Raw genomic sequence first — 22406 nt, forward strand, 5'->3', positions numbered from 1 at the left:
ACTTGTAGGTCCTTTTCATAATGACAATGTCTATGTGTTAGTCTACTGTACACATAAAATAGAGAATACCCTACCTCTCCATCATTCTAACACCAAAAACACAGCAAAATGTACCAAATCATACACATATTTCATAAACAAAATTAAACAAGAGCTCTGAATGTAATTTTCAATACTTCATGCAAAAAGGGGCATAACTCAACATTTTTTGAAGCCCTAGTTATTTGCCTTGCTACATGCGTACTTAGATTCATGTGAATATCTTTAATGTTTTTTTGAGTTATAGCAAATGTTTTTCAATACTGATTATGCCACATACAAAGTCACCAAGGCTACCACAGTACCTCAACTTATTTTTTCTTAGAAAAACAGAGGAGATAAATAACCCCATCATTGAGAATTTTTTCCATTTCTACATCTTAAAAGTATTGCCCTCTAACCATGCCATATTGAATAAAGAAACTTAATGCTTGAAACAGATAATAGAATAGTTATTACTGGAGTCAAAGAAAGCCAAATATTCAAACCAAAGATAGTTGTCTTAATATATGTTATACTTCTTTTTGCTTTTTAAACTGCAAGAGCAAAACAAATACACATTTTTTAGGAATGAGGTTGCGGAGAATTTCGAAAGATGGTTATTTTATGAATTGAGTTCCTTTGAAATAACTATAAAATGAATTTTATGCAATAAAACATCAAACGTGAATGCGAAAGTAACAGTAAAATGTGCAATAAATTACTAATTTATTCTGAAAGAAAAAAAGACACAAATAATGGTAATGGCTGAAAATACATCTTTGATTTTCAAAATAATTCTGTAGTAAATTTTCATTTTTAATCATCTCCAACACTTAGTACCTAAAAGATTTCATACAAATCACAATTTCCTTTAAAGGGACAAGACACCAGATGATAAAATTGCAAGAAAAAAAGAGAAAATTGTCAAAAACGTACATATAAAAAAATTAATTGATATTGTTGTGAACAACATATTGAATCTTCTTTGCCGATGTACCATATTATTCTGTTTCTGGATGCTAGCATAGATAGGACACAGGCAAAAACATTTATTATAAAACAGCTAAAATCCCTTAATACAAAAGATGGGATGCACAGGAAAAATGCTTATTTTAAATAGGTTAACTCAGCTGAGACAGAGACAAAAAATTATTTTAATCATGTAAAATGACATATTATCGGCCTCATACTAGCTGGTACTGACAATTCTAGGCTTATCTTCTGGAAAGAATGTATATACTGAATTTTGGACCATTTGGTGTTTAGTCCCTTTTATATGAAAGCAAACACATACACTTCAGGCAGAAAACTTTTTCATAAATTTTATAGTATAGCATACCGGTACATTTCAAACACTCATGATATTAATAACTTGGGAAAAATCTCACAAATACACGAATATCATGGAAAAATTTGACTCACATAAAGGCTGAGAGCCAGGTTGAAGCTGTCCACAGCCACCTTGAACTTTTTGGCTTTCATCTGGGTTTTCCCCAGCAGCATGTACATGGAAGGCTTCGGGTTAGAACGGGTGGACAGCATAAGGGCATCTATAGCCTGCAATAGAAATAAGAGAGTGGATTCTTTGTTCTATATACAAATTCTTCATATCGGTTTTCTCAAACAACATGTTCATGGACTGCTTCGAATAGGAGCATGTGTCTATATCCAGTGAAGGGAGAGAATCATTTTGTCCAGCATACTCTCAGCATGGGATTTTTCAACTGGAATGTATATGGGTGAAATTTCAGTCATGTTGGACAGTATCAGGTTGTCTATGGCCTGTAAAGGTAGAGTATCCTTTTTATAATAGTAAAATCTTAATTGGGGTTCCAAATTAATGTATAAGGTGGTTTGTGGGTTGAACACTTGACAAAACAACATGGTTCCTATGGCCTATGAAGGGGTATAATCTATATACTATATATATGGGCAGTTTGGGGTTGAAGTGCTTGACAAAACATCAGGGTGTCTGTGGATGGCACAGTAGAGTAAAATAAGTAAAGCCTCCATTGATCTTTTCCCAAAAGCTGTTTGTACATGCAAGTCTTTGAATTGGACCATTTGAACATTATCATGGTGTCCAGGGCCTTTAGCCAAGGAAGACCAATAGTCAATAGTCTGCAAAGGGAACCGTGTATATATATATTCAAGATAAATATTAAAGATTCTGATTGTAGAAAAATTCCTTTCCCACAGATGTTGATAGAATGTTAAAGATACAGGAGCACAGATCACATACCTTGTCATAGTTCTTCAGGAAGGAGTGAACCACCGCCTGCTGTGTTGGTCGCTGGCCCATAGACACATCATTACTGATCTCTGACGCATGTCTGTAATACATGACACACAAAAGTTGAACATACTGCATTTAGTACCGGTAAAGTTTACATAAAATATTCTTGTTTTCATCTAGTGAAACACACTTTTTCCTTCAAAAGGATTAATTCTGCCAAACAAATGCGCACACTTTATTCTCTTAATGTCATATAAAGATAAGATTTGAATGGTTCTTTCTTGTTAAGCCCTTCCCTTAACTCTAAAATGTTTGTAAAATATAAAAGGTTCTGATGTTCTATGAACACTTACTTCACACAGAAGGCTGCTAGGTCAAGCTGACCCAACTCCAGCAGAAGTTGGCCCTAAAATAAATGTCAAAGTAGAACACATGAAGTAGAACATATACCTGCATATAACAGAAATCAGCATTTTAAATATAATTTATTGAATGTTGAGAAAACTCCTTTTTTCAGATATTTGTAAAGTAATTATATTTTCTCAGTGGTTAACAGTTACTTCATAGATCTTGGTTTCATCATATTTCAAAATCCAGTGTCTTATTTTCGTCTAATTGGAGGTGGAATTTTGGCCCAATTCCAAATGCTAAAACTAAAACGTAGTTTTTTTTCTCAAATGTGACATTAGAATTCCCAATTTATACTGTGACCCCACCCCAAAAACAAAACAAAAACAACAACAACAACAACAACAACAACCAAACAAACCCCAAACCCTGTCATATTTTCTGTCTATCTTCTACAGCACTCTTGTTTATTTCTATGCAAATTTCAGTTCCCACTTTTAGTCAAAATTACACATTTTCCCAAAAAGCCTAGGCCACATTTCCAAAACGGTGAAAGAAAACACTAAAATCAGATAAGCTAACATTTTCCAGAATATTTCAGTAATTCAAAAATCCTTACCCTGTACATGTAGTAATGATTGACATCTGGCCTTAGATGTATCGCTCGTGTGAAGTCACGGAGAGCGAGCTTCAACTACAAACACAAAAGAAAAATGTATATTTTCCACGTGGTCACCACCAATACAACTTTTGAGTCCTGGCAGGACTGAAGACAATATCAATTTAATTCAAATTATTGATAACATTCCCGGGTGTTCTGACTTTGAATTTAAAACTCATAATACAAAAGTGAAAATCTTAATTCTTTTGTAAAATTGCTACTTGTAAGGATCCATAGGCATAGTGAACATTGCTGTATGTATGACAAATAACTCTATTTATCATCACTTTCTGACAATACATTTAAAATATTACATTTCTGATTCTGATAATCTCATATGAGACTAAACATGTTATTGGCCCTATACCTTGATACTTTCTTAAAAGCAAATTCTTAAATTTATTTTATTGACCATCTCAAGATAAACATTTAATGCAAACAAATAGTTTGTGAGCATATACAATTCTACTGCCATACATGTCTTACCTCATGTATTTTATGATAGGCCTCACCCCGGCACACATACGCCCTAACATAGGTAGGGTCTACCTTGATGGCTGAACTGAACCGCTTGATCGCCCTGAAAAATATGCACTTTTATTGTTAACACCCTTTTTTCATGAATGCATTACTAACCAGTATGCAGTAAAATAGTAAAATCTAGCGATATTGCAAAACCCCCATGGTTTCTTTCATGTTCTTTGTGATTTTTCCCATATATTTAATATTCACCATAGTCTGCATGATATCCTTAAATAATTCTTAGTATTTAGATACCTGTGGTAGTTGTCATGGTGATTCATCATGATGAGCCCAAGGTTCACGTGCGCACAGGCGCTATCCTTGTTCAGCTTCAATACACTCTCAAAGTCCGGGATTGCATCATCTGGTCTGGAAACATTCAAACAGCTTTTGAAATACTGAATATATGTATTCAACATATAGATTAGATATGATGAAACCAAGTTTTCAATTCAGACAAGCAGAACATTTGGGTTAATTGAAAAAGTAATGAATAGTATTAAAGATGGACAAGGATAACTCTATATGATCTATATATGCTTGACCTTTGTTGAAGAAACACTTAACATGTCAAGCTTGCCACTGAATAGAAATGATGATACCATTCTGTGAAAGGTTGCTGCTAAATTAGATATCAGTGTTTTTATGAATATGGATCTTATATTGTTGTATTGTATTTGTTCAGGGGAAAGGCAGGTTACTCATTGTGAAAAGTTATTTTAATATTCTCTATTGTATGGCCAGGTAAAAGCCAGGCCAAGCCAAAATATTTTGACTCAACAAGTGTGACCTTGACTTTTGAACTATGGCATAGGTCTTGCACATGACACATGAGTTTCTCATAATATCATTTGTACTGAGAAATTTTAAATCACCCAATGCATAACCAAGCTACAGATGGACAAGCCAAAATACATGTTTTGACCATTGACCAAATGTGACCTAAACCTATGTACTACTGACAAGGGTCTTGCATGCCGGCTTTTCATTATGAACATTAGTGCCAAGTAAAACCTAAATACATATATTTTGACCAATTACTCTTATATGAGTCTGGACAAGCCAAAGCAATTTCTTCCAATGACCCTCAAGTGTGACCTTGAACTTTGACCTTCAGACATGGGTCTTGTACATTGCACGCAACCTTGGCATGCAATCTTGTCATTGTGCACATTTGTGTTAAGTTATTTTGTAATCCCCCCATGCATGACCAATTTCGAACCAAGACAGAAATTGTTTAAGACAACCCACACAAACACACATCATAACAAATAAAATTAAGCATATAGTAATAACACTAGCCTTTCTTTTGCTGTTCTGAAAGCTCATATACCTAGCATTGTCTTTTGCTTATCCCATAAGCTGTTTTTTTAGTTAGAACAGGAAATGCCCTTAGTTACCTGCCCATGGCGTTGTAGAGGATACCTCGGTGAAGATAGGAGCTGATGTTCTCCTCTGAGTCTTTGATCAGCAGTGACACACTGTAGTCATGTAGGGCTCGCTTCGGATGTGCTCTGATATTGGTACAGAAAACTTGTTTTTAATCAAACATGAAATTGTAACAGCCTTGAAAGATTAGAAACATAAAATAATTTTGTTCATACCATATACCATTATTATAAAATCAATTTAACAAGTTACAGGTTATTCATATTTAGCTAGTTAATGCTGTAGTCAATTCTCTGTTCACACTTTTGTGAACAAAATGCTTGTAGAAATAATAAATCATCTACAAAAGTTCAAATTAGCTCTATTCTTAATAATTATTGGGAAATGTGATAAAAGATGCTCTATTTTGCCAAAATGCGTTCGATTTATTGAATTCTGTTCAAATGAGTATCTGACAGTTGCTGTTTTGGTCTTTGTTCATGAAAGTAAGTAAAAATAACTCAATTAAATTTCAACAATTTGAAAAAAATAAAAAATGCTAACATAAAATCTGTGAATGGGTCCCTTTTACATTGAGGAAATAATACTAGACTGTGTACAAAGTTTTTCTTTTAATCACTGCATCAAAAAAGGTAATTGGGACAGAGTCAAAACATAAATATTGTAGTGCAAGATGTGTTTATTTGAATGAGCCCCTACTTTCGGAGGATGCATGCCCTGTGGTAGAAAGCCTGCCAGTGACCTGGATCAAGGTGGATGGCTGCTGAGAGGTCTTCCACAGCGGGGCTCCACTGCCCCATGGCTGCGTAAGATCGGCCCCGTAACACCCGTGCAGAAGCATTCAGTGGATCTACACGGAGAAGGTCTGTGAAGTCATTGATGGCATTGTTCCAGCTCCTAGCAATTGGAAATAAATAACTTCACATAATTTTAATTCAACTTAACAAAAAATAAAGTACTGTAATGAATTAAAGCATCAAATTAAAATGCAATGATCAATATTAAAAACATGTGCACCCTTAAACTTTTTAAATAACTTGACATTTTATTTAATAATACTTGACTATATACAACATACAATGACCAATGAGGTACAGATTTAGCTTTGACATTACCAAAATTGGATTTCAGTTTGCTTACTCAGGTTTTTTAAACTAATTCTTTGAAGCAACAAACAACAGTTAAACTAAAGTTTGTGAACAGTGAAACTAAAATAGAGTTGATAATAAGCCCGCAATGAGGATCGAACTCACGACCCCTGGTTTACAAGACCAGTGCTCTACCACTGAGCTATGGAGGCTTATATTCATGTTTATGATACAATTTGAAATACAAAACAGCTGTTGCATAACAAATAGAGCAGCTCCTGCAAAGTGATCAATAGATGATTGCAATATAATTCATTGTAATTGTTTGTTGAACTGTTTGTGTCCTGCAAGCAGCCTCTATAGCTCAGTGGTAGAGCACTGGTCTTGTAAACCAGGGGTCGTGAGTTCAAACCTCACTGGAGGCACTGTGTTTTTACTTTATATTGATGTTGAGCTTTGACTACATGATCGGTATCAAGTTATGAAAGACAAGAACTTCATAATTATATTAGAGAAAGCATGAAAAGTTTCCAAAAAATATCTGCTTGTTCGAAGATGGTATCAGATATCAATACTAAAATAATTTTCAAACTCACTTTTATCTAATTGCTTACTTTCTGTACAAACAGTAAAGTTAACTGTGAAATGAACTACTTTGCAAATTTTTAAACCAACTAAACGTCAAACTGTTCAAGTACTACCCTCTTGTCTTTTTCTTCTGACCACAGATGAGGCTAACAGAGAAATGTTTCATATTATATACACATATCATATAAACATCTTCAACCAATTATATGACCAATTATCTTCTTAAATTGGTGAGTTATCTAAAAAGTTCGTTAATTGTAATTGTTGATTGTTTTGGATAAGTACTGAGCAATTAAATTATTGAGATACACATACTGGCTGAAATATATCACCTGTAGTTTTAAACAACAGCAACCTAGTCTATTAGTATATTCTAATTTCTGTATTTCCACTGAGCCAAAAGCTCATGTCAAACTTGTTTGTTCACGCTAAAGTTCCATTCCCCAGTATACTAATACTAAAAAGTACCCATAGTGGGCGCTGACCCACAAACTCTTAGATAAGAACTGGTCTTTACCACTTTTTCACCTATTTAGTTTATTCAGAGGCATAAACAAGTCACAAAACTCTTGAAATTATTAATAAATGGGATGCTTAAATGACTATAACTTACTTGTTTTCAAAGTAGTACATTCCATGTTTAAGAATAGCATCAATCCTGTGAGGTGCGATCTTTGTACAGGCAGAATAGTCCTCTAGGGCCAGGAGCATGTCCCCACGCTTTTCGTAACATTCTGCACGGGCAAAAAATGCCTCATGATCCCGCGGGTTCAGCTTGATAGCCTGTGTGTAGTTTACAATCGCCATGGTGATGTCATCCTGCTTCTGATAGATCTCAGCCCTAGAATAAATGAGAAAGATTTTTCTTAAAATTGTAAGAAAAAACTGAAATGAAATTGCCAGCATTTAAAATACTTTTTTATAAACTTTATGGGACAGAAAACATTAAGCCTACTCCAAAACATTTGTTTTTAACTTTATTTCTATGACTTAGGATTAAACAAAAAAATGAAATGTACCATATTATATTGTGTATAGGATGCACTTCTATGCCAAAATTTAGCCTCTAGAGTGTTTCCTAGGTTTTTACAGAATTAGATCTAAAAATGAAGTTTTTTTACTCAATTTTTATATGTGTTTTTTTGCCTGCATCATATACACAGTGTAATACAGTTTTGCCATTATAATGTATAATGTTATAAACAATAAAACATGTTGTATGCAATTCGCACTATTTAAGTGCACATACATGGATCTGTAAGCTCCTGAGTGATTCTTTGTGTGTTTAAGAATAAAGGTAAGATCTTCAAGAGCCTCTTTCTTGCGATCTTGGAGAACCAACAGCAGGTGCCTGTGCCAGTATGCGTCCAGTAACAGTGGCTCAAGCTGGATGGCCCTGCAAATGATCATTGTTTAATATTCTTGTGATATCAGTTGATATATATGAAATATTTTATGCTTTGCAATTGTATTTAGACTTAAGACTGTAATAGTATTTTGTGTAAAAAAGAAATTCAAATAATTCAAAACCCCAAACAAGAGAGCTGCGGCGCAACTACAAATGCTCATCTGTTTTAATTCAGTCAAAAAGAAGGCATAACTCGACAGTTAGAGTTATGGGCCTTGCTATATATATGGGTATTGTCCATGGTAACATGTATACTGAGTTTTATTTGAAAATCTTGAACGTTTTTTTTTCAGCCAAGGTTAAATGTTTATCGCTGCCACCACTAAGGCTTTGATTATACCTATATTTGCTTCCTCTAAAATCAGACAAACTAATTTATGAAAATAATGGCTATTAAAGGTGACACTATAAAATTCATACTAATATGTGTACAAACATTACTAGTGCTTGGTAAAAACTTTCTCATAAATAACCGTTTAGATGTAGATGAATTCTTACTTGGATAAATCAGTTTCAGCTGCTTTCAAATACCCAATCTAAAATAAATAAATCAGATAAGTCATAAATATTCGAATGTTTTATATTTTTATTGTATATAACCTTTTACAACCTATATGAATATTTACTTTTTTATTTCAATGGCATGAGTGAAACATCTGCGGGACATCTATCCCAAACACTGAATCCACAGTGTCTCGTACCTTCCTATAGAGAGCTCCCCTGCGGCTGTAGTCGAAGGCAGATGGTTTGGACACCTTGTCCATCTCTCCTGTCAACTTCTCTATCTCCTCCATCAGGATCTGGAAAGGTAAACATTTACCCATAAACAAAAAGTTTCATCACAAGGTAAATTGCCTGCAATCAGGAAATTATGGCAAATTAAGGCTTTGGATATCTTAATACAAGCAGTGACTTTGACATTAACCATGTTTGTACCAACGGCAACTCCAAATACAATAAAAAAGTATGTATCTAGCCAGCCAGACTGCCAAAAAATCTTCCTTCTAATAGCCCAGTGTTTTGTTGGCAAGTCAATAAGAGCACTGCTGGTATATCAACATGTGTCCATTTTTGCTCAGTTGACCATATGGCGTAACTCTGAATATAATAGCAAGAGAGATGGGACTTGCAACACATCTGCATAATTATCCTAACAGTTTTCAAACATGGCAAACTTTTAAGCTTTTTTCAAACAACAATGTCAACTACTCGAAAACTATGAAATAAGATTTTGTTTTCTTTTGAGATAAGGACAAGCTTATAAGAAGGCCAAATATTAAGCCTGCTTCATCAATACCTGGTGGACTTCTAGAGTCTCATCAGTCTCAGTGATAGGCTCAATATACTCCATGCCCTCTGGAACAGCGCTGGACAGGGAATCCTTCCTGAATACATAGTTGTTTAGGGTATAGTATTGCCTTTCTTTATAGAACAAATGCTTAGAAAAATACATAGTCATAACTCTCCACTACTAATGAAATTTAAAGGAAATATTGAGATGTTACTTAAGATCTGAAACTCTTCTACTCTAGTACCAAATTTACAATGGAGATATGATATGCAATTTTGAGTCTCAACTAAAACTTTTATGTTAAAACTAGATGAGATCAAATGATGTTATTGAATGTGGGCCAAGTCTTCCCCCTGACTCACCTTTTCTTCATTTTCTCAGCCTCCTCCCGCTCTGCAATCTGCTCCTCCGTTAGCTCCTCCTCCTCCTCGTAATCGGAATCCTCTGGCGTTGGCGGGTACACCTCATCAAACCAGTTGTTCCAGATGTCCCTCGTCCACTCACGAAGGTCTGCATTTTTCCTGCAATGTTTAAATGAGGGCACTCTTTATCATTATTTCAATTTTTTTTGATTTTTATGTCACATGCTGCAAAAAATGGTCATTTGAAAGAAAATGGATGACATTTTCATCTTTATTTCAAATTAAATATTATAAAAGTAATCAAAGCTATCTTGAATTATGTATGAAAAAACAGCCATTATTTATTCTACACATTCTGACAAAAAAACAAACAATTAAAGTGCATAGATGAAATATAAATTTTATCATGCACAAAATGAATACCTTTTCCCTTTCCTTCTTGCATATTCATTGAAGTTGAAGATGTCGGGCATGCTCCGTCTTGACCCTTCACGTATACGTCTGTAACATTAAATACTGTTTAAAAATAGCTCAATTATACAATGATTTTGTAAAGAAAATAAACTCAATCTTAACATTTTCATTGAGAATATCACAAACTGAGTTAAAGGAAGATATTTGATGGATCTTTTCAATATGGCAAGGATCTACAAACCGGTACTTTAAGTGTCTCATACTAGTACTGTATGTGTGTAAAACTGGTACTGTCAGTGTCTGTGTCTAGTACTGGAACTGTAAAATGTATCATACTGGTACTGTAAGTTCCTGACACTGGCACTATAGTTGTCTCATACAGGTACTGTAAGTGTCTCATACGGGTATTGTAACAGTCCAATATTGGTAAGTGCCTAACACTAGTACTGTAAGTGTCCCATACTGGTACTGTAAGTGTCTTATACTGATACTGTAAGTGTCTTATACTGGTACTGCAAGTGTCTCATACTGGTACTGTAAGTGTCTCATACTGGAACTGTAAGTGTCTCATACTGGTACTGTTAGTGTCCCATACTGGTACTGTAAGTGTCTCATACTGGAACTGCAAGTGTCTCATACTGGTACTGCAAGTGTCTCATACTGGAACTGTAAGTGTCTCATACTGGAACTGCAAGTGTCTCATACTGGTACTGTAAGTGTCTCATACTGGAACTGTAAGTGTCTCATACTGGTACTGTAAGTGTCTCATACTGGAACTGTTAGTGTCTCATACTGGAACTGCAAGTGTCTCATACTGGTACTGTAAGTGTCTCATACTGGAACTGCAAGTGTCTCATACTGGAACTGTGAGTGTCTCATACTGGAACTGTAAGTGTCTCATACTGAAACTGTAAGTGTCTCATACTGGTACTGTTAGTGTCTCATACTGGAACTGTAAGTGTCTCATACTGGAACTGTAAGTGTCTCATACTGGAACTGTAAGTGTCTCATACTGGAACTGTAAGTGTCTCATACTGGAACTGTAAGTGTCTCATACTGGTACTGTTAGTGTCTCATACTGGAACTGTAAGTGTCTCATACTGCAACTGCAAGTGTCTCATACTGCAACTGCAAGTGTCTCATACTGCAACTGTAAGTGTCTCATACTGCGTGCCTCATACTGGTACTGTCAGTGTATTATACTGGAACTGTAAGTGTCTCATACTGGAACTGTAAGTGTCTCATACTGGAACTGTAAGTGGCTCATACTGGAACTGAAAGTGTCTCATACAGGTACTGTCAGTGTCTTATACTGGAACTGTAAGTGTCTCATACTGGAACTGTAAGTGTCTCATACTGGAACTGTAAGTGTCTCATACTGGAACTGTAAGTGGCTCATACTGGAACTGAAAGTGTCTCATACTGGAACTGTAAGTGTCTCATACTGGAACTGTAAGTGTCTCATACTGGAACTGTAAGTGTCTTATACTGGAACTGAAAGTGTCTCATACAGGTACTGTCAGTGTCTTATACTGGAACTGTAAGTGGCTCATACTGGAACTGTAAGTGTCTCATACTGGAACTGTAAGTGTCTTATACTGGAACTGTAAGTGTCTCATACTGGAACTGTAAGTGTCTCATACTGGAACTGTAAGTGGCTCATACTGGAACTGAAAGTGTCTCATACTGGAACTGTTAGTGTCTCATACTGGAACTGTTAGTGCCTCATACGTGTACTGTAAGTGTCTCATACTGGTACTGTAAGTGTCTCATACTGGTACTGTCAGTGTCTCATACTGGTACTGTAAGTGTCTCATACTGGTACTGTCAGTGTCTCATACTGGAACTGTAAGTGTCTCATGCTGGAACTGCAAGTGTCTCATACTGGAACTGTAAGTGTCTCATGCTGGAACTGCAAGTGTCTCATACTGGAACTGTAAGTGTCTCATACTGGAACTGTAAGTGTCTCATACTGGTACTGTAAGTGTCTCATACTGAACTGTAAGTGTCTCATACTGGAACTGTAAGTGTCTCATACTGGAACTGTAAGTGTCTCATACTGGAACTGTAAGTGTCTCATACAGGTACTGAAAGTGTCTCATACTTGAACTGCAAGTGTCTCATACTGGTACTGTAAGTGTCTCATACTTGAACTGCAAGTGTCTCATACTGGAACTGTAAGTGTCTCATACTGGAACTGTAAGTGTCTCATACTGGAACTGCAAGTGTCTCATACTGGAACTGTAAGTGTCTCATACTGGAACTGTAAGTGTCTCATACTGGAACTGCAAGTGTCTCATACTGGAACTGTAAGTGTCTCATACTGGAACTGTAAGTGTCTCATACTGGAACTGCAAGTGTCTCATACAGGTACTGTAAGTGTCTCATACAGGTACTGTAAGTGTCTCATACTGGAACTGCAAGTGTCTCATACTGGAACTGTAAGTGTCTCATACTGGAACTGTAAGTGTCTCATACTGGAACTGCAAGTGTCTCATACTGGAACTGTAAGTGTCTCATACTGGAACTGTAAGTGTCTCATACTGAAACTGTCAGTGTCTCATACTGGAACTGCAAGTGTCTCATACTGGAACTGCAAGTGTCTCATACTGGAACTGCAAGTGTCTCATACTGGAACTGTAAGTGTCTCATACTGGAACTGTAAGTGTCTCATACTGGAACTGTAAGTGTCTCATACAGGTACTGTAAGTGTCTCATGCTGGAACTGTAAGTGTCTCATACTGGAACTGTAAGTGTCTCATACTGGAACTGCAAGTGTCTCATACTGGAACTGCAAGTGTCTCATACTGGAACTGTAAGTGTCTCATACAGGTACTGTAAGTGTCTCATACTGGAACTGCAAGTGTCTCATACTGGAACTGCAAGTGTCTCATACTGGAACTGCAAGTGTCTCATACTGGAACTGTAAGTGTCTCATACTGGAACTGCAGGTGTCTCATACTGGAACTGAAAGTGTCTCATACAGGTACTGTCAGTGTCTCATACTGGAACTATAAGTGTCTCATACTGGAACTGCAAATGTCTCATACTGGAACTGCAGGTGTCTCATACTGGAACTGCAGGTGTCTCATACTGGAACTGTAAGTGTCTCATACTGGAACTGTAAGTGTCTCATACTGGAACTGTAAGTGTCTCATACTTGAACTGCAAGTGTCTCATACTGGAACTGTCAGTGTCTCATACTGGAACTGCAAGTGTCTCATGCTGGTACTGTAAGTGTCTCATACTGGAACTGCAAGTGTCTCATACTGGTACTGTCAGTGTCTCATACTGGAACTGTTAGTGCCTCATACTGGTACTGTCAGTGTCTTATACTGGAACTGTAAGTGGCTCATACTGGAACTGTAAGTGTCTCATACTGGAACTGTAAGTGGCTCATACTGGAACTGAAAGTGTCTCATACAGGTACTGTCAGTGTCTCATACTGGAACTATAAGTGTCTCATACTGGTACTGTTAGTGTCTCAAACTGGTACTGTAAGTGTCTCATACTGGAACTGTAAGTGTCTCATACAGGAACTGTTAGTGTCTCATACAGGTACTGTCAGTGTCTCATACTAGAACTGTAAGTGTCTCATACTGGTACTGTAAGTGTCTCATACTGGAACTGCAAGTGTCTCATACTGGTACTGTAAGTGTCTCATACTGGAACTGTTAGTGCCTCATACTGGTACTGTAAGTGGCTCATACTGGTACTGTCAGTGTCTCATACTGGAACTGTAAGTGTCTCATACTGGAACTGTAAGTGTCTCATACTGGAACTGTAAGTGTCTCATACTGGAACTGTAAGTGTCTCATACTGGAACTGTAAGTGTCTCATACAGGTACTGAAAGTGTCTCATACTTGTACTGTGTTTGCCTTATATTTTTCCTGTAAGTGCCTTAAACTTGTACTGTAAGTGCTTGACACTTGTTCTGTGAGTGATTTATACTTGTACTGTTAGTGCCTTAGATATACCAGTACTGTAAGTGCCTTATACTTGTATTGTAAGTGCTTGACGCTGGTTCTGTGAGTGAGTATACTTGTACTATAAGTGACTTATATATATATCGATATTGTAGGTGCCTTATACTGGTAATGTATAATGTCAGTGCCTTATACTGATAGTTTATAATGTTAGTGCCTTACGCTGGAACTCTAAGCTCCTTCTCTATGGGCTTAGGTATACGGATCATGGACTCTGCCCTCTTCAACTTGCGTGGCCTTTTCTTCAGGAAGGTCTCGATGTCGTCTAGCCGAGCCATGCTGACGCTTGACTTTGTCTTCTTTTTCTTCCTAATAAACAAGTAATAATCAATTAATTTTGAATGCAAATTTATCACACTACCATCATTTTGTTTTTTTAAACAAACATAGTAATGGTGTGATGTCCTTACATCATTGTTTTCACAGCGATTCTTGCATCAGTATCTCTGTACCTGTAAGTGCTTTGATTCTGAATAAGTAAAAGTTGTTCTGAAGTGATATGGCTAGACCAGTTATAATAATTATTTTGTTATAAAAACCTAGTAAATGTTCTTACTTCTTTGGCAGAATGACATAGGCTCTACCTGCCGCAAGAGCCAGTTCTGCTGGGGTAGGCTCATCTTAAATAGAAAAACAACGCAATACTTCTTTGATAATAGTGTGCTAATGTCATTTACATAATAGAATTTCAAAAAAGTGATGGCAAGGAAATAAAATGAAACAAGAGCGGTCACAGACAGCTATATCCCCCGCCTCATGGGGGCATTTTTTGTAACGAAAGCCAATCAATGGTAAGGGTAGTTTCTAAGGAACATAACAAATGCGTAAAATTAAGAAAGGGCAATAACTCTTCATAAAATGGTCGAATCACGAAAGCCCGACAATATGCGCTGCGTCACTACATAGTCATCAATCTGTGAAAGTTTGGTAGAAATCGCATGAAAAACGTAAGAGAAGTTGCGAAGAAACCAATTTTAAATGTAAAATAAAGAAAGGGCAAAAACTCTTTCAAAAATGGCCGAATCGCGAAAGCCAAACATTACGCGCTGTGTCACTATACTGTCATCAATCTGTGAAAGTTTGGTAGAAATCGCATTAAAAACGTAAGAGGAGTTGCAAAGAAACCAATTTTAAATGTAAAATAAAGAAAGGGCAATAACTCTTTCAAAAATGGTCGAATCACGAAAGCCCGACAATATGCCCTGCGTCACTAAATAGTCATCAATCTGTGAGAGTTCGGTAGAAATCGCGTGAAAAACATAAGAGGAGTTGCTAAGAAACCAATTTTAAATGTAAAATAAAGAAAGGGCAATAACTCTTTCAAAAATAGTCGAATCGCGAAAGGCCAGCAATATGCGCTGCGTCACTATATAGTCATCAATCTCTGAAAGTTTGGTTGAAATTGCATAAAAAAAAGTAAGAGAAGTCATTGCGAAGAAACCAATTTTAAATGTAAAAAAAAGAAGGGCAATAACTCTTTCAAAAATGGCCGACTCGCGAAAGCCCGACAATATGCGCTGCGTCACTACATAGTCATCAATCTGTGAAAGTTTGGTAGAAATCGCATGAAAAACGTAAGAGGAGTTGCGAAGAAACCAATTTTAAATGTAAAATAAACAAAGGGCTATAACTCTTTCAAAAATGGTCGAATCTCAAAAGCCTGACAATATGTGCTGCTTCACTTTATGATCATCAATCTGTGAAAGTATGGTAGAAATCGCATGAGAAATGTTAGAGGAGAAATGAATGTGGGATGGATGGACGCACACACGCACGAAATCACGCCTACCATTACTATATCCCCTCGCCTTTCAAAGGCGGGGGATAATAACATCATCATTCATTGGGGCTGAACATAGGCAATAATTGATTTTCATCATTAATAACTTTCACCAAACCGCATGATTTTACTTAAACACCATAACATACACACGTAATCTGCCGGTAACATTTGCTGTGTCACATCATTCATCTTAATTGTGCTGCCCTTGTACGAAGAAACAGTTCATTCAATTAAATTTCTATTATCAAATGATATGTCAGCCCATTTTTGAAGACTATATATTTATTTATGGATATAATCAAGTTGTTGCAATTATTTCCAATTGATAGTGGTTGAACATTTCAATTTAATAATCAGTTATGAACTTTGTCTGATAATCAAACACTATTTGAAATAGACAATATTTTAATTTTCGAATCCTGTTTTTTATCCATCCATGCAGCAGGATAGCAAGATCAGGTCATTTTACTTTTTACCCTGTTTATTATAATATGTCTAAATTTCATTTAATACAGGTACAGTTTTTATGTGAATTTGTGAAGAAGAACTTGGAAATCTTGTTTACCATTGTGCGGATGTCGTCATGTTTGTCAAAGTGTAGTAATGTAATAAAAATTGACACCATTACCTATTGCAGTTAATGCACTATGGATGTAATTTATTCTCTTAAGAAATGACTTGGGGTAATGAAAATATTTTTCGATAAAATCTACTACCATATGAATACCTTTAGGTTGATGTACTTTCAAGATATCTGGCTGATACTCATGGGGATCAACTCTCTGAAAAACAAGCAACATGAGTAGAACAAAAATGAACTGAATGTAAAATAACTCAACACTGAATAAGTTTAGTTAAATCAAACGGAGGTTTCTACTTGTCTACTAATAAGTAACCAACATATGTATGAAAACCAGATCAGAAATATATAGACCTTTAAGTTACCACAGAAATAAGAAAAACTTCAAACTACATATACAAAACCCCTGTTATCCAGTCTGTGTGCCAAACACAGCTTAGCAGTTCTACACACTTTAGACCTCTATTGAGCACACTACATCACACTGTTATCCAGTTTGTTGCCAAACTGTAGCCATTAAATGACCCATTCTTTCACACATCTTCAGCTGTTCTACATAAAGTTACACCATTCTGGCATCAATCTTTAGCTGTTCTGCATTAAATTACCCTATTCTTGCACACATCTTCAGCTCTTCTACAATAAAGTTAACCTATTCTTGGCCGTTTTCAGCTGTTCTACTTTATGAAGCCCCATTCTTGTGCCTATTTTCAGCTGTTCTACTTTTTGAAGCCCCATTCTTGTGCCTATTTTCAGCTGTTCTACTTTATGAAGCCCCACTCTTGTGCCTATTTTCAGCTGTTCTACTTTATGAAGCCTCATTCTTGTGCCTATTTTCAGCTGTTCAATATTAAGTAAAACCTCTTTAGCTGTTCTACATCAAGTTATCTAATTCTTGCGTCCATCCTTAGCTGTTCTACCTTAAGTTACACCTTCCTTGCGCCAATCGTCAGCTGTTCTAAATCTATTTAACCCATTCTTACACCCATTTTCAACTATTGTACATTAACTTACACCTTCTTGCGGCCATCTTCTGCTATTTTCCATCATGTAACACCTTCTTGCACCTTCTTGCAATCTTCAGCTATTCTACATGAAGTAACCCACATTTTTGACTACCTGTAGCTGATCAATGGTCTCCTCCTCCTCCACCTCCATGTTTTCTGCATTCTGTTCCAGCTCTGCCTGCTGCTGCTCCAGTTTCCGCTGCATCTTCCACTCTCGAATGTTTGCCTTCTGTCTTGCAATCTCTTCCATTGCTGAATTGTAGTCTTGGGCCACCATCAGTGTGTCGTCTTCCTCTTCAGCCAGGTCAGGGGCTGATTTTGACCTCCTGAGGGTGGATGAACACAACATAATTATTGACATGAATGCATATGTAAAGTACAAAGAATCAATATAAAGAGCTACTCTAATTATTGGAATAAATACTCACCCAATATACAAATTGTAATCTAATCAAGGTTACACATTGATAAAATACCAATGGTACCAAGGATGAATACTTCCACAATTGTACAAAGCAGCCATGTTAGGAGTTGGTGGATTAAAATTTATTATCATTGTCCGTTTTCAATGTTTTAATTAATGAGTGACATAAGACTGCAATCTAATTCTTTAGATTTAAAAAAATGGCTAGCTTTTCAACTTTACCTCCAAGGCACAAATGCAGGCAGGAGGTCTGACATTGAGAGCTCCCTCTTGGGTTGAACAAAACTTGACTCCCTGTCTCCCATACCAGCTGCTCAAAAAACAGATTGTTTAAGTATAATAAATTGACATCACTGTTCAATGAATTGAATGTAAGAAATAAAGATTGAAAAAACAAAAACAAAAAAAACATCAAAATCTACCAAGAATGAATAATGACTTCATAAAATAGCACATAATTTATGAATTTAAGAACAATTTCATAAATTCATAAAAAAATTAGACCATTTTTAAACATTGACAAACCACCTTGTTTCAGATTGAGTTCCTCTCTCTCGCGCTCCGAGTCAGTGAGTATCCTTTCCTCATATGGGAACAAGCGGCCAGCCTTGATGTCCTCGTCACGTGTACGGCTTGCCTTCACAAGTGTTGTCAGGTCCTCGTGAGACCCATGCTTCCGTAACAACAGTCTGTAATTCGAAGCATGCTGATATTGTTTTTTTTGTAGCATAACATGACCAAACAAATATTTCTGCAAGAGAAGTGAGACATGATGCATGCATGTGCATTTTTACTGCAACAAGAGAATGGAGCTCCATTTGAGTAAATTGAACACTTTCTGACTTAAACCTGTTAAGAAAAACATTTAAATTTTAGCACAATATTTATGACAAAACCATGACAGATTTTCTTCGAAACGATATTATATGCATGATACTATTTGCCTGTAAATGTAACACTATATTTTAACTGATCACTTAACTTGTGATATAATGCAGGATTTCAGTATTGTTCTCATGTCAAAGCACCTGCTATGACATTTTATCAAGATGGAGTTTGCTGCACTAAGAGTAATATAGGAAAAGGTATCAGAGATTTTTATTTTTTTTATAGTAGAAGCCCCAAGAAAAACTAGTCAATTCAGCCCCCAGAGAGGATCGAACTCATGACTCATTTACAAGACCAGTGCTCTACCACCGAACTATGGAGGCTTACACAGTATATGACATATATGTTCATTTTTTATTATAACATGTCCAAATGTTATTTGCAATCAATATTTTTGTACACTTTATCTAGCCTTCATCCAGATTGGTGAACATTCCTTAAGGAGGTGGAATGTTATTTGGCAAGTATTGGAGCCTCTATAGCTCAGTGGTAGAGCACCTTATAACATTCATCCAGATCGGTGAACACTCATTATAATGATGTAGTGATAGCTGGCAAACATATGAGCCTCTATAGCTCAGTGGTAGAGCACTGGTCTTGTAAACCAGGGGTCGTGAGTTCAAACCTCACTGGAGGCACTTATTTTGTCCATGTTTCAAAAACAAAAATGCGTATTCAAAACCTAAAAATTCTCAGTCATATTCACAGTGAATAATTGTGTTTCGAATCAATTGAGGTTGATTTTGATTTGTTAAACATTCGATGTACCTGCAAATTTACTCCATTATTTTATTACTGCTATTCTTAATACCAGTACTCTTGAAATACGCTTAAGGGGCAGACCCAGTATTTGACAGAGGGGGTGTATCTTTTTGACTTGCAACCCTCCCTCAATACCAAAGTTATTTTGTTTAAAGTATTAGCATGGGGGTTGGGGATCTTCCCTCAAGGAAACTCTTACAATTTCTAGTCTGAAATGGTGCATTTGGGGTTGTTTTTTTATAACTTTTTTTCTCCTATATTGAAAACAAAAGTAAATTTGGACAAATATAGGGGGGGGGGGGGGGGGGGGATGCATGCGCTGGGTGATCCCCTGGATCCATTATGGCTATCAAGAATATTATCTTTAAAATGACAATGAGTAATGGGATACAGACAGGAGTTTGTTATTTTACCTGTGCACATAGTGCATCTTCAATGCATACATAACTAACATGATTACAAATTAACACAATGAAGACAATGTAACATCGTACCAGAACTTATACAAAACTTTATAACATTTTAAGTGTCAGGTGATTCAGTGAAATATGGATGTAGCATATAACACTTTACAATGTATGTAATTAACATCTTGATAAATATCTAATAGTTTTAATAAAGAAAATCAATCAACATTAAATACTTATCTCTATGTCAATGAAAATACACCACATACAATAGGAATATTAGATAATTAGCCGTAGTTATCCTCATCACCCGGTAACCAACCTTTATAATTAAATTATGATTTGTATATTTAATGAAAATGATAAGTAATTTTAAAGTAGAACCTAGAGCAGAGTTAAAAAATACAAAAGAAAATACTCTGTTTATAGGACGAAATTTTACCTTGGAGGCAAATATGTGCATAAAAATGCAACTGCCCACTGAAGTGTTTGTATTTCATGTTGATAATGATGAGGAATTTAATAAAAAGAAATGCATATATAACATAAACAGAAGATGATGTTTAAACAGAAGATGATGTTTTAATTAAAAAATCAACAAGGTATTCCAAATTTAATTATATCACATGGCGATTACTTAGTTTATTGACTTCATGTACCTAAAGAATGTGAATAATTATTAAAGTTAATTTTTTATTAATATTCTAGGCAGATTTATATACAAAGTGTTCAAGATTCTTTTCTACAGAATGAATTGTTTAATACTTAAGAAAACATAATTTATTGAATTCTAATATTTCTATCAAAAGTCACTTATAATACCATTATCAACATGATTTATGTACTTTTAAAACACAAACTATTGACTTTTTAATAAAATTAATAAGTTTTTCAATTGCAATATAAACATGGCCCAAAAATACCCTAGGTGCAAATGTTGGTCTTAAAAATTTGGTAATAGATTATTATTATAGTTTATTCTTAACCTTTCTTGACAAAGGCAAAGAATAAAGATGAACAGTAATAATCATCTAAGCCCTTAGTGAGGCTCAAAGTTTATATGACGATTGCTCTATTAAACCACTTCGCTTTGTAGCCTCTCATACAATAACAGCTGTGCAAGTATGGCTACAATCAATATCGCTATACTGTGTACACCTTATAACATTCATCCAGATCGGTTAACACTCATTATAATGATGTAGTGATAGCTGGCAAACATGTGAGCCTCTATAGCTCAGTGGTAGAGCACTGGTCTTGTAAACCAGGGGTCGTGAGTTCAAACCTCACTGGAGGCACTGACTTTTTATAAGACAAAAATAAAATATATAATTGAAAATTATAAATCTCAGTCAAATTCACTGAAAAATGATGAACTACATCATGATGTATTTCATTAGAGATCAGTCAATACCAAATTTAGAAAACATGAATCGATAAAATGAACAGGTTTTAGGAAGATTTCAACCATAAGAACGTTTAATGCTCATTTTTATCAAATTTAGAAAACTCCTATAACAAATTCAAAAATTAATGAATGTACATACACACTGCTTGAAAAACTGCTGACTTAGGAAAACATATAAATTGAAAATGCTAGTGATTTTTTCATTTCTTTTGTTGTGATTTGGTAAAATCTTACAAAATGAATTGTTGGAAAATTTTCAGCGAATAAAAAGAAACCTGGTGGTATTTTTACTGAAAAGATATTTCAATTTGGTTTTCATTTTTAATTCTAAAAATAGAATAGACCCCAATCTCTGCCATAATAGCACCACACTGATACAAGTTAAACATGGTCAGAACTTGTTGTAAATTTCCATTACAATGACCTATATTTCAACGGCACCCTGTGACGTAAAGAGGGATCACGTGAATTGGGTGCGCATATTTTTGTCTAAATTTTGCAACATACTGCAAATTGTTAAGCAAAGAAAACTGCCAATGATGGTCAATGCTTTGAGAACTTTGAGACATGGTCTCACTATGCAATATCTATTGAATATGTCCCAGGAGCTTCCCAGCAAAATTTTCTGTATTTTTCTTCTTTGTTTTACTTTCCTCTATGATTAGTCTGAGTGATTCAAGAGTCCAAAGATTTATTAAATGGACCCAGACATTACAGTAAGTGAGGGTATAAGTGAATATCTACCACCATTTAAATTAAACGAAACATGTAAATCGATATATACTGTCACTGTTTTCTTTTATTTTACCTGTTTCTTTTTTAAATATTCTAT

At 35.6% G+C, this 22406-nt stretch overlaps 1 protein-coding gene and 4 non-coding genes across 5 annotated transcripts in view; 3 read left to right on the forward strand and 2 right to left on the reverse strand.

Moving 5' to 3' along the window:
- Nucleotides 1–22406, reverse strand: part of LOC128229241 (uncharacterized) — a 58515-nt gene that overhangs the window by 10130 nt on the left and 25979 nt on the right. The window contains exons 23-44 of the mRNA XM_052941009.1: nucleotides 18638–18798; nucleotides 18332–18419; nucleotides 17798–18011; nucleotides 16826–16880; nucleotides 14872–14935; nucleotides 14478–14624; nucleotides 10338–10415; nucleotides 9915–10073; nucleotides 9559–9646; nucleotides 8963–9061; nucleotides 8760–8797; nucleotides 8103–8249; nucleotides 7467–7694; nucleotides 5877–6074; nucleotides 5189–5302; nucleotides 4044–4157; nucleotides 3753–3846; nucleotides 3225–3299; nucleotides 2611–2663; nucleotides 2264–2354; nucleotides 1444–1578; nucleotides 558–575 (exon numbers count right to left, since the gene is read on the reverse strand). Of these exons, the coding sequence (XP_052796969.1) occupies nucleotides 558–575; nucleotides 1444–1578; nucleotides 2264–2354; nucleotides 2611–2663; nucleotides 3225–3299; nucleotides 3753–3846; nucleotides 4044–4157; nucleotides 5189–5302; nucleotides 5877–6074; nucleotides 7467–7694; nucleotides 8103–8249; nucleotides 8760–8797; nucleotides 8963–9061; nucleotides 9559–9646; nucleotides 9915–10073; nucleotides 10338–10415; nucleotides 14478–14624; nucleotides 14872–14935; nucleotides 16826–16880; nucleotides 17798–18011; nucleotides 18332–18419; nucleotides 18638–18798 (2458 nt within the window). The remainder of the gene's footprint in view (nucleotides 1–557; nucleotides 576–1443; nucleotides 1579–2263; nucleotides 2355–2610; nucleotides 2664–3224; nucleotides 3300–3752; nucleotides 3847–4043; nucleotides 4158–5188; nucleotides 5303–5876; nucleotides 6075–7466; nucleotides 7695–8102; nucleotides 8250–8759; nucleotides 8798–8962; nucleotides 9062–9558; nucleotides 9647–9914; nucleotides 10074–10337; nucleotides 10416–14477; nucleotides 14625–14871; nucleotides 14936–16825; nucleotides 16881–17797; nucleotides 18012–18331; nucleotides 18420–18637; nucleotides 18799–22406) is intronic.
- On the reverse strand, nucleotides 6406–6477 carry Trnat-ugu (transfer RNA threonine (anticodon UGU)). The gene has a single exon. It is a non-coding gene; the product is annotated as a tRNA-Thr (tRNA).
- On the forward strand, nucleotides 6619–6690 carry Trnat-ugu (transfer RNA threonine (anticodon UGU)). Its single transcript has one exon. It is a non-coding gene; the product is annotated as a tRNA-Thr (tRNA).
- Trnat-ugu (transfer RNA threonine (anticodon UGU)) lies at nucleotides 19564–19635 on the forward strand. Its single transcript has one exon. It is a non-coding gene; the product is annotated as a tRNA-Thr (tRNA).
- Nucleotides 21393–21464, forward strand: Trnat-ugu (transfer RNA threonine (anticodon UGU)). Its single transcript has one exon. It is a non-coding gene; the product is annotated as a tRNA-Thr (tRNA).

This window comes from Mya arenaria, chromosome 3 (genome assembly GCF_026914265.1).
Source record: "Mya arenaria isolate MELC-2E11 chromosome 3, ASM2691426v1".
NCBI classification, from domain to species: Eukaryota; Metazoa; Mollusca; class Bivalvia; order Myida; family Myidae; genus Mya; species Mya arenaria.